The sequence below is a fragment of the Panthera tigris genome, chromosome D2, assembly GCF_018350195.1.
Source record: "Panthera tigris isolate Pti1 chromosome D2, P.tigris_Pti1_mat1.1, whole genome shotgun sequence".
Lineage (NCBI taxonomy): Eukaryota > Metazoa > Chordata > Mammalia > Carnivora > Felidae > Panthera > Panthera tigris.
In genome coordinates, this window is record NC_056670.1 from 58,230,541 (window position 1) to 58,247,865 (window position 17,325).

A 17,325-nucleotide genomic window follows, 5' to 3' on the forward strand; every position below is an offset into this window, starting at 1 on the left:
GCCTGGTCCTGGGCTTGCTCTCATGGTCAGCCTCCCACAGGCCCAGAAAGACAGGGGGCATGAGGGACAGGGCAGGGAGGTCAGAGCGTCTCAGGGACGCAGGATTCTGGGCAGGGACTTAGACTTTGGGCTCTAGCATCACGCTTCTGAAAGGCTCAACTCCTGGCTGCTGTGACCAGAGGCAAGAGACTTAACCTCCCCTTATCTCAGCTGAACGCACAGCCCGCCTCATGGAGTCGCAGTAAGGATGACATAAAATGATCCTTGCGAAGTGGCTTGCAGTAATAAGGCAACACCTGTTGGTTACTCGTGTTGCACACACCAGTCCTCTGGCCTGTGTCTGTGTGAAAGCGAAAGCGTGCGCTCTCTGCCTTTTTCCTTGGAGGAGAACCCCGAATTACAACCTGGCTCAAGTCTCACCAAAACATCCCAGAGGCATAGAGGCCTGTGCGCAGCACAGAGGGATGGGATTCCTACCCCCCCACCCCCACCCTCCACCGCGGTGCCTGGCAGTGACTGTCCCCTGCTGAGCGCGCTCCAAGGCGGAACACCCTGCGCGCGTGCAGGTACACACGCACACACGCGCGCGCGCGCACACACACACACACACACACACACGTGGATGTGCAGGCATGTGTGCGGGCCGCCCGCCCCGAGACCCTGCGGGTTCCGCAGGCTCGGGTTCGCGCGGCGGGGCTGGTGGGCGGGGCAGGACCATTGTTCCGCAGCGGCCCCCGGCCCCGCGCCCGCCGGGGAGCCACGCGGGACCCCGCCGGCTCCCTTTGCCCGGGACCCCAGCTCTGAAGCCACGTCTCGCCTCCCACGCGTCTCTGGGCGCGCGAAGACAGGACCGAGCTGCGCGGAGTGGTCGGCCCCGGGGCTTCCCCACTGTTGCCAGGGAAACTTCCCCGGTGCCCAGGCGTTCGCCCGCGGTCGGGGGCCAGTCCCGGGCGGGTAGCCACCCCCCACTCCCGGACCGGGTCCTCTCCCGCGTGCGGAGGGAAAGCTCCCGAGCGCCTCCGAGCCCGCAGGGTGCCGGGCACCGGGCCAGCGGCCGGGGGAAGAGGAGCCGAGAAGGAGAAAGAGACGGGAGGGGGAGCGAGTAGCTCGCGGCAGAGGGAACAGCAGATTGCGCCCAGCCAATGGCAACGGCTGGACGAGGTGGCACCAAATTCCCTTCGGCCAATGACGCGCCAGATTCTACAGAAGCACATTAGCATTTCCCCGGGGGCAGGGGCAGGGGCCTGGGCTGCAGCCGCGGAGCCGCGGTGTGTCTGCAGTATCCTGTTTGTGCGTCTCCATCCCGCAGCACGCCTCAGCCCTGTCTCCTCCCCTCTCCCGCCCAGGCGGGTCTCCCACGGCGAGCCAACTCCGCGCACTTTGCCCCTTCTTGGCAGCGAATAAAAGGGGTCTGAGGAAATACGGGACATCCACTGCCAGCTCTAGCCTTTAAATTCCCATCCCGGGTAGAGCCACGTACTGCAGATCGGATCCCGACACCGATCCGGCGCGCACCGCGCAGAGAGGGGTTCGGGGCGCAGCGCCGCGGGTCACCACGCAAACGCGGGCTCGGGAACCGAAGTCTACCCTCTGTTCCGGCTATCCGGAACTCCGCTCTGCAGTCTCAGCCCCGGGAAAGTGATCAGAGAGCCCAGATGCCGGCCCACTTGCTGCAAGAGGAGGTGAGCTCCAAGTAATTGCCCGCACGCTGCGGGTTCGCAGGCGCTGGGTGGACGAGAGCGTTGAGATCTCCGTGGACTGTATAGTCATCTTTTGCGAGTTGTACTGCCTTCAGTTTGTTGGGAATGTGGATTGTAATTTGAGGACTTGGTTCCCCAACTTTTGTTTCTTAAGCTTTAAAGAAAAACCTGGTCGTGCCGGTACTTTGATGTCTATATATGCATGTGGGTTTTCCTTTGTGTGTTCTTAAGGGTGCGAGTGTTTTTCTCCTCCTTACTATCGCATCTTCACCTTGAGGTTCCACCACCTTCCACGATCTATTTGCACAGGTCCTGGGGGCTTCCCTCTCTTCCATCAGAGGTACCCCGGACTCTTCAGTTAACGTGGGCTTTGGGCGCAGGGTCTGTCCCTACGCCACCCTCCCTCCCCCCTTGATTAGAGTGAAGTGGCAAGGGCTACGTGCACGCACGTGTCCTCTTCTCCCTCCTGACTCTGCTTCCTCTCCCCTCCAGATCTCTAGCTCCTACACAACTACCACCACCATCACAGCGCCTCCCTCCAGGATTCTGCAGAATGGAGGGTGCAAGTTGGAGAAGGCTTCCCCATACTTGGAAGAAGACATCCGCCCTGAAATGAAAGATGACATCTACGACCCAAGCTACAAAGATCCCGAGGGCCCAAGGCCCAAGCTTCAGTATGTTTGGAGAAACATCATCCTTATGTCTCTGCTACACTTAGGAGCCCTCTATGGGATCATATTGGTTCCCACCTGCAAGGTCTACACCTGGATCTGGGGTAAGAGATTCCCTTGTCCTTCTGACCCAGTACCCTGGCTTCTCCCCACTCCTCTAATAAGGTAGGATCTTGCATAGAGCAGAGGCAACAGCCCCTCCAGGCCCAGGTTTTCCCAGCCATGTCTCTTGTGACTCAAGAATGGTGGGCTGAGAACGGAGCCTAGGGGGATCGGGATGTAGGAGTGACGATGCTGGGGGTCCTTTAATATGGGGGTTGGGGAGGGAGCCCTGAGACCGGGTGCTGCAGGCTTTGAAATAAGTTGACCTGGGCCAAAGAGTCAGCTCTCCCTGAAAGAGCATTTCTGTTTCAAGTCATTTGCTTGGCTGCCTGTCCTAGCCCTGCCGGCCACGAAAGGATCAAGGCCACAACCTGGGAGGCATGGGAACATGGGACTAGACCAGCAGCTTTAGAGGGAATATGCTGAGCACAGTCCTAGGAAAGCAAGAGAACCCGCTCAGGAAAAGAGTTAGTAGAAGAGGGAGGAACAGAGAAGAGGTTATCTACAAAATAATTTTGCCTCGGCCCTTGGCCCGACCAGGCTTCTTTGTTAAATAGACGAAGAAAGCTCCTGTATGAAGCAGGTCACACAGATGTTGCTGCGACTCCATGGACGTCTGCAGGGAACTGAGCATGCCACCAAATGAAAATGTTCTGAGAACGAAATATGACGGAGGAAATGTTTCATGTCCAGTGCCCATCTGGCATGCTCTGGCCTCTCTCTCTTGATGTCAGGAAGTCCCTCCTTGCCAGGGACAGCCAGGCCAGGCAAGAGAACCCTGAGCAGCCCCAGCCTTGAGGCTGCCGCAGTGAGGGAGATGGTTTCCGGTTTGTCCCTAACCTGCCCTTAGCTCAGCTTTTTCAGGGATCCACGGGGATGGGCTGATGGCAGGGCCCTGCCCCCTGGATACACACATGTGCTTTGCAGGCATTTTCACCTCTGCCACCAAAAGCCTGACCTGGGAAGGGGAAAGGGAGAGCAGAGGGCTCCAGTGCCCCAGGGGCTCCACGTTGCGCCTCTCTGAGGGTAGTGAGCCAGAACTCCCCTCCAAAACACAACTTTAGGGTTTCCAGAGCAGTCTTGGGTGTGGGATGCCTGCCGACAGCTGCACTCTTGGCCGAGAGTTGTGTCGAAGGGCTGGTAGGCCAAGCCCCCCCACGGACCTCTTGGTGTAAAGGTGGTGGGATCCGGTCCCTGAAGCTTTGTCTTGGGAAATCTCAGTGCCACAGAGAAATGCAACTGGGTAGATCCCCTCTCTTTGGGATCTCAATTTTTCCAGATACAAAGTGGGACAAACAGGACTTTTTTGGGATTAGGAAGGTAGTACTCTTTGGGTTACATGTGTGTCACTCCTGGGGCTGGCCGGGCACAGGAAATCAGTTCATCTGCAGACCAGGAAGGGCCCTTATGCTTGGGAGGGGAGGGGACATGTGTTCTGTACCCCTCTGAGAACCCAGCAGAACTTCAGCTGTAGTGTGAGAGGTCAAGAGCAGGTTGAAGGATCCCCCAGGGAGACTATGGATTCTTCTCTCCGCTTCTTCTTCCCAGTAGAGGATCTTCACAGGTAGTTTTGTCACCTAGCCCCCTCTAACCTCAGAACTCCCTGTAGGCCTCGTGAGGCCCGGAGCTTGGCCAGACAATTGCTGATTGCTCCTTGCCCTTGGCTGCTGGTGCAGGGGGAACAATGCTGCCTTTTGGGGGCTCTGCCCATGGGTGTGTACTGTACCTATGGACAGAGAAACATGGCACACAGAGACTGGATGGTGATTTACACACACACACACACACACACACACACACACACACCCGCCCCCGGGCCACGTGGTGGATGGCTTGTTGATGGGATGACCAGCTGTATCTAGGAAGTCAGAACTTCTCTGTCTCAAGGAACAAGAGGGGTGAAGGGAGGGTCAGAGGGCCACCTTCAGAGTTTAGGAGCTTGGCTTCTCCTTTTGTTTTATCCCTAAGGACAGTGTTAAATTAGCAACTCGTAGTGATTCCAGTATTTCTCATGGTTCCAAGCATCTCAGAAGAGCCCTTAGGGCTGAAGAGATACCTCGGCAATACTGGCCAAGGGGCAAAACTTCTCAAATCTTTCTTAGAGTCAAAGCTATGAGACTTTCCTTAGGCTGACGAGTTGGACATTCATGAAGAAATGAATCTCCAATGGACTTAAGGCTTTCTATTAGATAGGCTTTAGAGATACTGATAGAAAAAGGCACCAGAGTGGATGGGCTCTTTTCCCAATGCCCCTGTTAACACTAGCGTCTTATGTGCTTTCTGAGTCAACTTGCCAGGTCCTCTGTGGCATGCAAAAGCCCTAGCAGCTTCCTTGGTTCTGAGCTGAGTGCTTTTGCTTTCATGCCCAGAGCCATTTTTCTTCCTCATTGGTGACTGGTCGGCTGTGGCTCAACTGTCACTTTTTCAGACGCAGTTGCAGGCAGCTACTATACATCTGGAAAGAACACACCACATGGCTTAAAGCCAGCAAATCACCTGAAGCCCCAATCCCAGCTCAGAGAGACTATGGGTAGAGCTTTCACTGGGACAGACTCTGGCCCCATGGCTCTCCTCCAGATCCTGTAGGAGGAACAGGAGACGGTGGAGGAAGATAGGATAGGGGAGGAAGGGGGTTATTTAGGAAACTGGTATCTATGGCTGGAGGAGAACACAGGACAATTTGTTACAATGTGCAGTGTCTCCAACTGCAACTAAGTTCCGTGGCCACTGAGGATCTATTGTTTCTAGCAGTTTTCCTAGGAATGAAATATTGTCAACCGTCACCGCTCTACCAAGGCCTCAGGCCCTGCCTCCTAGAGCAGAGGAAGATGGGTATACCCAGAAACCCACTTTTCAGCTCGAGATTATATCTCTGTATAATCTAGAGATTATATCCTGCAGGCCTCCAGGAAGGCGGAAGATGGCTATACGCAGAAACCCACTTCCCAGTTGGAGATTATATCTCTGTATAATCTAGAGGTTATGTCCTGCAGGCCTCCGCGAAGGTGAGGCAGGACAGTGTTGGGGTATTCCACCGGTAGCTTGGAGGCCATCCCACCACTACCTAGAATTAGCCTTGCCAGAGGGAGCAGGGACTGACTGAGGCACATGGCAAAGGAGGGACACAGGAACCGTGGGGCTGTGGAGAGTACAGTATAGCCGGGACACAAACTGCTTGTTGACAGACAACTTGGTTTCGAGCCCACTCAGCCTCTCACCGCGTACTGCAAAGTACACGTAACTGCAAAGTGAGGATATTAGATCCCATTCAAGGTATCCGATGAATCAGAGAGCATAAAAGCCTTGGCAAAGCTTCAGACACTGTGCGGATATGACTTATGTGCAGGGCGGGTTTTCCCCCGATATGGCCCCACTGCCTGCTAAAATATTGAAATGTTTTTATACTAGTTGGTAAATAGCCACGGTTCAGAGCCCTGTGAGTGTCCTCTAGAATCCAGGGTCCCTTGAACTGGTTAATGCGTAGACCATACTGGCTGTCAAACATTTTAATACCACCCTTGCTTATAGGTCCTAAACTTTGCAGGAGTCGTCTGTGGTCCTTAAAATTTTGGAAAAGTTTAACTGAAGGTCAAAGGAAATGGGATCTGGGATAATGTCCTTCATGATGGAGAATGACAAGTGGCTGAGTGATAAGAGCCCTCTTCTCTGCCTGGCCTTTCTGAAGTGCCTGGGATTTGGCTCATTCCAGAGGATGGGAGGTGATGGTAGTTTTCAGTTTGTAAAACGGAAGGGGCATGGGAGACCAAGGCATCCCTGGAGTTTAGGGTAAAACAGATCCTCACCCGAAGCCTAAAGAACACACAGACCAGTCTGGAGAACGTCATGTGAATGTCTTCCCAGATTAGTGACTACCCACACTGACTTCTCCCGGCAGGGTTCTTCTACTATGTGATCAGCGCCCTGGGCATAACAGCGGGAGCTCATCGCCTATGGAGTCACCGGACTTACAAAGCTCGGCTGCCCCTGCGGTTCTTCCTGATCATTGCGAACACGATGGCATTCCAGGTAAGGAGCTGGCTCTGCTCAGCTCTTTTCCCTCCACTCTTCTGATGGTCCAGGGACAGAATGCAGGAGCTCAGTGCCTGGAGAGGAGCTATACCTGGACAGCACCTCAATTTCCTCTCCCCTTTAGGGTCACCTCCAGTGCAGGCCCAGTCCCTAAGTCCACATTGGAAAAGGGAGTAGGAGCTACATAGGAAATAGTCTCAGCATCATGGGATTATTTTTGATCCTAAGGTCCCTCTGTTGTCACACAGTCTTAGCTGTTGGGGGCCTTATCATAAGGGGCCGCAGTGTATAAGGAGCTGACCCTGTGTTCCTGGGCAGACACTGGACAATAAATTCGCCATTTTAGGCGAATATTTTAGGATTCCACCATAATGGGATTGAAGCTGATATTTCAGACTCTTGGACTCTGTGTTCTCGGGTATATGAGCAAATTACTTTGTAGCACTGATTATGTGCCTGACTATTCTAGGCCCTTGACGTGGATTACCTCATGAAACCCTCACAACGATCTTAGAAGGTCGGTGTGATTACCCCCATCTTACAGATGAGGAAATGGTGTCACTGACAAGTTAGGTAGACCGACATTTTGGTCCTATCTTGGGCTGCCAGTCTGGCTAAGTCAAATATTGAAGTTTGTTGAGGCAAAGAGTTCATGGCAGAGATAGAATACAGGGAACTGGGGAAAGGGAACTCCCAGTTATTAAGTGGAAGAAATGGACAAAAGATAGCCTGTGGTGCGGGGCTTAGCTTGGAGCAAGAGGAAAAAGGAAAGAAAGCAAACTGATCCTCTCCTTCATGGCAGCATCCCAGGTACTTGCCACAGTTGTATAATCATTTCCGTCACAGCACTGACGGTTCCTGATGTTGTCTTTGTGGGGCAAAGGAAGAGATTCTGGCACATTCTTTAAGGGATGAAAAGAATCCTAGGGGAGCCCACAGGTCATTTGGAAATGGAGTCAAGATCGTGATTTCTTTGCCTGGCCATCGTCTATGTGGCAAGGCGTCAGAACGGAGCTCTCTGAAGCTTCATCCACCGGCCGAGACCTGGGATGCAAGGCTGCCTCCCTCGTGATCTCCATGCCCAGGGGTTTGGCGCCCCGTGAGGACCTTTTCCAGCATTTTTCTTGCTTGAAGAATTGCAATGTGCTTTTCGAATGAAACTCTCTGAGTTCTGTGTGATCTGCCTCCGTTCTGTCCACCATATAACCTGCAAGAAGAAGCTAGTCCTGTTTGTGGTCCGGGGACTTTAAATTGCCCTTCCACCGAAGCTTCAGGGGCAAGCTGGGGGACAAGAGGAGGCAACTCCATGACCCCTTTGATACCCAAACCCCTGGGCATTTTGTGAGGTGGAGCTGAGAGCCATGGGCTCTTAAAGTTGCCTATCCAGTGGAAGTCCTCTCAGAGGGTATTTCTCATCAGGCCTACATTCCTCTTCTCTGTCCCTTCAGAATGACGTGTTTGAATGGGCCCGAGATCACCGTGCTCACCACAAGTTTTCAGAAACAGATGCTGATCCTCACAATTCCCGACGTGGCTTTTTCTTCTCTCATGTGGGTTGGCTGCTCGTACGCAAACACCCAGCCGTCAAAGAGAAGGGTGGTTTGCTAGACTTGTCTGACCTAAAAGCTGAGAAGCTGGTGATGTTCCAGAGAAGGTGAGTGAGGGGATAAGGGGGCTGGGCATCTCGTGTTTGGGGAGCCCCCTTTTTTCCCCTAGGGCTTATAAACCGAAGCTGAGTAATTTAGTGAGTTTGCACGTTCTGAATTTAACTTAAAACCCTCATACTTAACGGCCCACAGGCCCCTGCCCGTGGACTGTTGTTCTTTCTCTCAGAGCTCTCTTAATTAAACCAATTAGATTCAACAAATGCTTATTGGCCTAGGACATTCACAGATACAATGATGACTGTGTCACAGTCCTTGCCTTCAAGGAGTTTGTAGCCTGTTGGGAGGTGGAGGGAAAGCCAAAGATCTGGACAGCCATGACACATGCAAGATGTTTTCTATACCAATGAGGGGCCCAAAGGAGAGGGAGGTTGTGTAGTGGGGGGCATGGGGGAAGGATTAATGCAGAAGATAGCTTTGGAATCCCCTGATGGATAGAGATTTTCACAGGTGTGTGTGGGAAGGGAAAGTACAAACACAAAGAAGAGAAGGAGCTAAAGCATGAAAGCACATTCCAGCCACAAAGTCCTTTTGCTTGAAGCACAGGGTGTGGTGGCAATAAGACTAGAAAGAGAGGCTGACACTATTCTTGTAGAGCCTTAAAAGCAAAAGTAGGACTTAATTCAATAGGCAACGGGAAACCATTACAAGTTTTTTGCACAGCAATGTGGCATGACCGGAGGTGTTCTTTAGAAAGGTCACTCTCGGGATGGTCGAAAAAAAATCCATTGAGTCAGAGAGCTGAGAAGCAGGACCACAAGTAAGGAGTTAACAGGGATCCAGTTAACATGGCAGGAACGCAAAGTTTGATGCAGGGAATACTAATGACAGGAGAGTAGAGAACACTGGCCACTGAAGAGAAGCAGGAAACCAGTTCCCTAGAAATGTCAATGGCGTAGCCTACATTGGAGAGAGTGAAGAATGGCACGGAGCCTCCAGAGGGCCTGCGGGCATCAAGGACGCTCTGTGCCTGGCTCAGGAAGGAGAGGAATGATGAGAGGGGTGGGCAGCAGGATGTGGAGGCAAGACACAGAGCACAGACTCTCAGAAACCATGGACAGGAAAGAGAAAGGGGCCTACAAGGCAGAAGGGAAAAACAGCCTGGGAAGGAGGACTGAGTTTATTAAGTTGGTAATTGGGACGTCACCTGTCTTACCAAGGTGATATTAGGCTACAGTCAAAAAGAACATTGGATGCAGACGCTGGAGACAAGCATTCCAATCCTTGCTCCACCGGTTCCTACTGGTGTGATCCTAGAAAAGTCAGTTCACCTGCCATTACCTCATTTTCTAACCCCGGAGACATTCTCAGAACATTTCCCCACCCCGTTCCCTCTTGCTTTGACTTCTGCTATGTTGTACCCCATAGAAGGAAGGAGCCCCACCGGTGACAGTGGGGAAAATCAGGCAGATCTGGGAGTCCTCTCCCCTCTGACTCAGCGTATGGTCTCTCAATGTAGGTACTACAAACCCGGCATCCTGTTGATGTGCTTCATCCTGCCCACTTTTGTGCCCTGGTATTTCTGGGGTGAAACTTTTATACACAGCTTGTGCGTTGCCACTTTCTTGCGTTACGCCATTGTGCTCAATGCCACCTGGCTGGTGAACAGCGCTGCCCACCTCTACGGATATCGCCCTTATGACACCACCATTAGCCCCCGAGAGAATATCCTGGTTTCCCTGGGAGCTGTAGGTAAGTCAGCAGTCCGCAGCAAGACCCCTTCGAGTGGTCCGCCGGTTAGGGTGTTAGGCTAGGAGCCAGAAAAACCAGAGTAACCTGTTTTAGGACTTCTTTCTGTCTGGGATTCCACTACAAAACTAAGGGTCAATGTATTAGACAACTTTTCAGAGTCAGGCAACAGATTTTCTGTGGGAAGAAAAGGGTAAAAAAACAACAATGCACTTGATTTCACATTCCAGAACATTCCCAAATGCTATGTATAGTGAGCCCCTTTGGGTTTTCCTTTTTCCAGTCACCTCTGGGCTGGATTGCAGGTCTTGCTTGGGGCAGGGAATGCATAAACGGGCCAACAGGATCATTTGGGTGGGCGGTAAGCCTAGGGTGTTATATGTAAACGTGCAATATACAATGTAGACTAAGTCCTTGTAATTTAATTGCACCAACTTCTATTTTGTCTTCTTGCTGTATTCAGGGAGGCCACATCTGAAGCATGTGCCAACGCCTTATTCTTTGGTGATGCCAACATGAAGGGCATCAAAGCAATTGTTGGTGACCCTTCGCCACCACTCATCAGTCCTATCTCTTGCCCTTTATCTTTCTCTCTCCTGCTTCTCCTCTGTGCTAGGAACACACCTTTCCCACAACATGGCTTAGGGAACCATGAGTAAAGTGGTTAGTTTGATCACAAGTACCTGCTCACTGATCTAATGCTGACTATTCATGAATGTATTTCTATCATTCCAGTCTTAATAGCCAGAGGCTAAGACAACAGGCTTCTAACCATCTGACTCCCTGCCCCCCCCCCTTTTTTTTCCCATCACTGTTTTCAACTAAATATAGACCTTGACCGAGGCCTGGAATTTATTTTCCTGAAGCAGACCCCGTGACCTCTTCCTCACCAATGATCAATGCTATTGGTCATCTGGTATATCTAGGCAACTTCACTGTTCCACATATTTGCGCCCACTGTGGCCTAACCTTCACTTTTTCGCTTTAAAACCTCCCATTAGATTCTCAATCCTCATCATCTTTACTATCGGTACTAGGGCGTTTTTTTCCCATCTCTTCGGAACTTTCATGCGCCTCCCGCGCCTCGCAGGCACCGTCTACCAGTGCGCCTGCTCATACTCTGAACCATGTTTGAAATCAGTCACCTAGGCGATGCAAGTCTGAGACTTTCACAGAAATGGAAGTTTCTGGAATGACACTTGTCCTCTCCTGGCGCTGGGTCTATGGCGAGCTTCCCCAACTGCAGCCTCTTGCTGAGCACGACTTCAGAGTGGCTGCCAGTATCTTACTTTGTCTCGGCTCTCATTCGTTTCTCCGACCTGTTGCACTCCTCCCTTTTCACCTCTGGCCTTTGTTCTCCTGGGGCTTATTTTTCTGCCGTTCTAACCTTTTTCTTCTTGAGTTACCTCCCCCACAGTCACACGCTCTTTTTCTCTCTGCCAAGGCTGCCCTCCTTCTTTGAGCCTTGCTTGGGCTCTGTCTTGCCGCCCCAGTTGCAGAGTGCTCTCCCTGTTCCATCCATGGGCCTTCCTCTGTTTCTTGGCCTCTTGGCTATGTGTGTATCTGGTTTAGTTTTAAATCTGATAACCGGAGGCCTGGTTGGTGCTTGTACAGAGCCTTGGTACAAAACCATTTATGGAAATTGGTAATCTTGTCAGTACGTTCGGCCTTGTGGCGAGCCCAGCCTCCTACTCAGTTCACACTGTGGATAATCAGGTGTCACAGAGAGAGGACATACCTTGACTTGCCCTGGATGGTGTCATTTACTTTGCAGGACTTCCTTCACTTGCTTGTTATTAATATCATTACTGCTCTACTAGGGTTCTTTTATCTTCAAAGGGCTCAGAGTGTGCTCTTTTATTAGCCAGTCTTTCCCAGCTTTCCCCCAGCTTTCTAAGGGTCAGTATTGTTACTGTTGAATATGATCCGGAAGGAAGAGTCCTGCCAGAGGTTGGAGGGCTCACTCTCTGCGGAGTTTCCAAAGCTTTACCTGTTCCCGAAATTCTCCTAAAACCGGAATTGCTTTGTTTTTCTTCTGTCCAGCAAAGTGACCTGCTCATCTCAGAATCTCAGAGGTTAGAGGGAATATCTAAGCATTTTAAGACTTTTTCCTTTTAAGTTTATTTATTTATTTTGAGAGAGAGAGAGAGAGCGAGCAGGGGAGGAGCAGAGAGAGAGGGAGAGAGAAGGAGAGAAACAGAGAGAGAGAATTCCACACAGGCTCCTCACTGTCAACGCAGAGCCCGACACAGGGCCTGATCCCACCAACCGTGAGATCCTGACCTGAGCCAAAGCCAAGAGTCAGTCGCTTAACCGACTGAGCCACCCGGGTGCCCCATAAGCATTTTAATTCTTACTCCCTCAGAGAGATTCTGTTTTATCAGCATCACCCTACACCAGGGTCAAAGCTCAGAGTACTAGAAGCCGGAACAGTCCATTGTAAACCAGTAGTGACTGAGGAAATTCGGGCCCCTGCACTGGGCCTTTTTTCTTCTGCCTTTGGGCTGTTACCGCCCAATTCTGTCAATATCTTCCCCCCTTCGAGGTGGCGCTAATGCCGTGGTGAAAGGTGTGGTCCTTTGCTCATCTCTGGAAGAAGCACAGCAAAAGTCCTTCATTCTCGACTCTGTCCTCTCCCCACGCTGACACATGCACATGCACACAAAGAGCCTGTAGCGGCTCAGACCAATATTTAGCGAGGCTCTGGAATCTTCCAATCTGAAATCCATTCCCAGCCATAGCGATTTCTCTCTAGTTAGCTTATCCTCTGGGAGAAATTGCCGGTCCTTCTCTGACAAAGGCTCCTAGAAAGGCTTGGGGGATCAGGGCTCCCCAGCGCCTCTGAGGGAAACAATTGGGTTCAGAGGCGAAGAGCCTGGGTTCATTGGTTCATTCAGCAATAGCAAGTTTCTGAGGGGTTTGAGGCCCTCTGCTAGGCAACCAGCGCGCGGAGACCACGAAGACTGCAGCTCACAGCGTGGCCCCATAACTCTCATTGCTTCTGTTCCAGGGGAGGGCTTCCACAACTACCACCACTCCTTTCCCTATGACTACTCTGCCAGTGAGTACCGCTGGCACATCAACTTCACCACATTCTTCATCGACTGCATGGCTTTCCTCGGCCTGGCTTACGACCGGAAGAAAGTATCCAAGGCCGCCATCCTGGCCAGGATTAAAAGAACTGGAGACGGAAGCTACAAGAGTGGCTGAGTTTTGGGTCCCTCGGGTTCCTTTTCCGAAAGCCAGCCGGGCAGAGGTTTAATGTTCTGTTTATTAACTACTGAATAATGCTACCAGGATGCTAAAGAGGATGACATTAACCCACTCCAGTACAGTATTCTTTTAAAATTGAAAGCCAACAACTCTGCCTTCACGACACTAAGCTGATATTCTTATTTTTGCTCTTCTCTTCCCTCTCTTCTAGTCCATCGTCATTTTCTTTGCTTTGTTCGTATCCCTTCCCTTCCTCTCCTCGCTCGTTGCCTCCCAGGCAAGCAGCTCGTCATTCATTGGTGGGCGTCCAACTTCCAAAGCCTAGACAACCGTTCTGTAGCCCAGAGCTTGTGGGCTTTGCCCCACATAACTCTTTCCTTGAGCTGTCCTGAGACTCAGGATGGGTGGCTCACGCCAGAGCTATGATAAAATCTTCTGGGAAGGCCCCCGTTAATTGTCTTCAGCCCAGGCTTTTGCGAGTTGGAATGGAAAATAACTTTATTGGGCACAAAGCTTCTAAAGCAGGTAAATTGTCAGGGGAGAGAGTTAGCGTGTATGGTATGATTGAGAAAAGTAAAGATGGGGTGAGGTGGGAATCAAGGCAAGAAGCTCCTGCTGTGATTGGACACACAGTTGCTTGCCTGGTGGGGACTTGGAGCCCCACCAGATGGCATGCCTCCTCTCTCTCCTGACTCTGAATGGGGAATGGGCATAGAGCTTGGCAATGTCCCACTGTAGTTTAGTCTGAGGATAAAGAAGAAGCATTTAGTTTGTAGTAAAAGTGGTCTCTGCTGGGGAAGGATTTTTTTTTTTTTTTTTTTTTTTTTTTTAATAACGACAAGATTTCTTATTCCATATGACAAGAAATCTTGAGGTTGCTTGTGTCCAGAATCGGTGAATCTAGCGGATCACGGAATCATCAAAATTCTTTCAGCTTTCTGCTCTGCCATCTCCGGGACATTGGTCAGCTCCCATCATAGTAATAAGGTGGCTCAAGCGTTTCCAGACATCCAAAAAAGGAACATGTTTGTGGCATAGTGGTGAGCACAGCCACCTTCCACGGAAGGAAGGATTTTAAGAGGTGGGGTTGGGTCCAACATAAAAATATACATACATACATCCTTTGCTTGGAATGTTGAAGTAATTCACTTAGAGTGCCTCCCTCTGAAAGAGGGATGCTTGAAAAAGAGGAGAAATGAGGTGGGTTGTCTGCTTTCCTCTCACTGCTGGACAGGAGATGGAGAGGTTCCGGGGCAAGGTCTGTTGGCAGTTCCTAAGAGATAACTTTACAAAAGAAGGGCTCTGAGAACACCTTGCCAGGGGATTCAGAAGGTTACTGAGATAGTCATTGGATGTCCTGATTTGGAAGGTGGTTATACAAACAAGTTAAATGTTAGGCTCATTCATGAATGCCAATTTCTCCTTGGAATGAATAAAAACTAGAAGGCTTCTCCCCTCAGTGTTGAACCATTTCATCCATTCCTTCTCTGTTAAAATTTTAGTCTAAAGTATAGGACTGCCTGGGCCGGGGGAAGGCGAGGTAGGAATCTCTTAACAACTGTGGTTATTGATTCCTGGCTCTACCCTAGCTGTCCATTTTCTCCTACAGGTTCTATCTCCTCCCTGCTGTTTTCTTCTTTCTCTGGGCAGGAAGGCTCTTTTGTAGATACTCAGAGGCAGTGATGGCTGTTGCTCACCAGGAAGCTCCCCTTCCTGCAGACAGAATGCTCAGGGCCACTGAACCACTGTTTCTCTTTATAAAGTTGAGCTAGCTGCCACTCTCACTTGGCCTCCAGAGTCTCTCCATCTACACCTCTGTGCTCCCCTACCACACTGATGACTCAAGACAAAGCTGGCAAACCTTACCAGAAACATCCCTGGCTCAGGCACAGCCAGGCCAAATGCTCATGTGGTACCAGTGAGCCAGCCATCGGGCAAAGAAGGGTTTGTTTTTATCCTCCTCTGTCTGGATCAGAACACGAGAGAGCATGCTAGCTGCCCCCTGCTCGCTCAGTAAGCCTGCCCAGCCCGAGTCTGCTCCCAGTGGACAGTGCAATGCTTGTAGAAGTGGGAGGGAGCCTAGTCTTCACTGGGAAGCACAAGAAGCAAAGGGAAGTTCCAAAGTGCCTCACTCAAAAGGAGGCCCCGTTCCCTGGAGCCAGGGTGTACTGCAAAGCCGAGACTTGGGATCTGAGATGCCATGAACTTGGCTGAACAGCGTCTCTGTTCAGTAAACTAACCAGCATTCCCCACCCCACAGCCTAGGGCAAACAGTAGTATAGGAGAGGTCTGCAAAAAATCATCGGTGTTTTGAGAACCTTGGACTATTTCTGTCCCTGTACCTAAGTCATCAATGCAAAAGCCTGGCTGTACTCTGTGAAAGATTGGAAATGTACAATACCAAATGTTCTGTGCACTGTTGAGCCCTAATAGTGGAAGGGAAGAGGGCCTTTCTTCCTGTATTCATCAAATAGACAGAGGCTACAGGGGTTAACCTGGACTAAAGGCATCCTTGTCTTTTGAGCTCTTCCTCTCAGTAGAAAAGAATCTACTGGAAGATCACCGTAGTTTAGATCTGCTGACCTGTGTACTTATCCCTTGGGTAGTTTTAATTCCACAGGTTATCAGATGCCTGCTTTATAAATTCTGATCAAAAACAAGGTTATCTTTCTGTTCGAATTATGTCGCAGGGATCTGATCCACAGCATGACCTACACAAGGCTGGACAGGGTCCTCAAGCTGAGGGCCCCAGTATATAGGAGAATGTGTAGGTAGAAGGGTGTCTGCTGAGTAAGGAACACTTTTTTCAAGATTCTAAAGCTGAGTTCAATTGACACATTAATGTCCCAGAAACTCAAGTCTGAATTTCTAACAGTCCTCGCTTTGTGGGTGTGCTGACAACTTATTTGGGTGCCTTACATCTTTTCTAATCAGTGTTGCATATGAGCCCTGCTCTCACTTCCTCTGTGGAGTTCCTTTGCACCTGAGAGCCTGCAAAAAGTGGCTGGTAGAAAAGGGGGCCTGGCTGGAGAATTATCAGTATAGTTATTTGCAGGATTCCCTTCTGGGCTTTATTTTGGAATCTTTTCTTAGGGCTATTTGTATTAAATGCCCACATTTGATGGAGGGTGGAAGTAATTTGAATGTATTTGATTTATAATTTTTTTTTTTTAGATGAAAAGATGGTTGTAGCATTTAAAATGGAAACTTTTCCTCCTTGGTTTGCTAGTATCCTGAGTGTATTCTCTGTAAGTCTAGCTCAAATGGGTCAGCGTGAAAGGTTAAAGAAAACAAGATGTCAATGTTTCGCGGGTGGCTAAGGCCAGGGCCTCTCCTACCACTGTGCCACTGACTTGCTACGTGACCCTAGGCAAGTCACTTAACTATAATGTGCCTCAGTTTTCCTTCTGTTAAAATGGGATAATAATACTGACCTACCTCAAAGGGCAGTTTTGAGGTGTGACTAATGCTTTTTTAAAGCATTTTGGGATCCTTCAGCAGAGGAATTCTTTTAAGTCCTGAGTATTTTTATAGTAGCAGTATCCACCATGAACTTGTGTCCACCATGAACCGTGGGTCCTGGATGCTATCATTAATCGATCTGGTTCTCTCTGGGAGATTGAGTAAATCCATTGGATAAGTGGTGGATAACTAGCCAGACAACATTTGAGAATGCATAAACTCATTGCCGTGGAAACAATACACAGGATACCTTTTCCTTGATTGGGTGGGATTTCCCCCTTTTTATGTGGGATAGTAGTTATTTGTGACCTAAGAATAATTTTGGAATAATTTCTATTAATATCAACTCTGAAGCTTAGTTGTACTGATCTGAAATTGTGTTTGTTCATAATAAAAGTGAAGTGAATCTGATTGTACTGTGTCTGGGCGATTTTTGGCTGTGATTCAAAGTTTCCTGGGACTTTAGTTTAGATCTGCTGACCCGTACACTTATCGCTTGGGTAGTTTTAATCGATTGTTTACCACGCTGCCTATACCCTGTCCCTGTACCTTTAAGAGTAAAAAAGAAGTAGACGCTACACTGGTTGACTCACCCCAGTAACCCGCCCTGCCCTTCCTAAGGGTAACTTTAGGTTAAACTCGGCCTTGGCAGCAGGAAACCAGGAGTCTGTTGCCATTGAGTCAAACACATTTACACCAGCTGGCACTTTGGCCTGGGGAAATGCCAGGTCTCTTGCGTGTCACACGATCACACGGACCCAAGACAGAGATACTCAGAGAGGAAGAGAACAACAG

At 50.1% G+C, this 17,325-nt stretch overlaps 1 protein-coding gene across 1 annotated transcript; it reads left to right on the forward strand.

Annotated features, from left to right (window-relative positions):
• Window positions 1–1,419: 1,419 nt before the first annotated feature.
• On the forward strand, window positions 1,420–16,941 carry SCD (stearoyl-CoA desaturase). Its single transcript, XM_007080168.3, has 6 exons — window positions 1,420–1,682; window positions 2,193–2,475; window positions 6,369–6,499; window positions 7,951–8,156; window positions 9,626–9,858; window positions 12,866–16,941. The coding sequence occupies exons 1-6, from the start codon at window positions 1,656–1,658 to the stop codon at window positions 13,063–13,065; spliced, it is 1,080 nt and encodes a 359-aa protein (XP_007080230.1). The 5' UTR covers window positions 1,420–1,655; the 3' UTR covers window positions 13,066–16,941.
• Window positions 16,942–17,325: the final 384 nt, after the last annotated feature.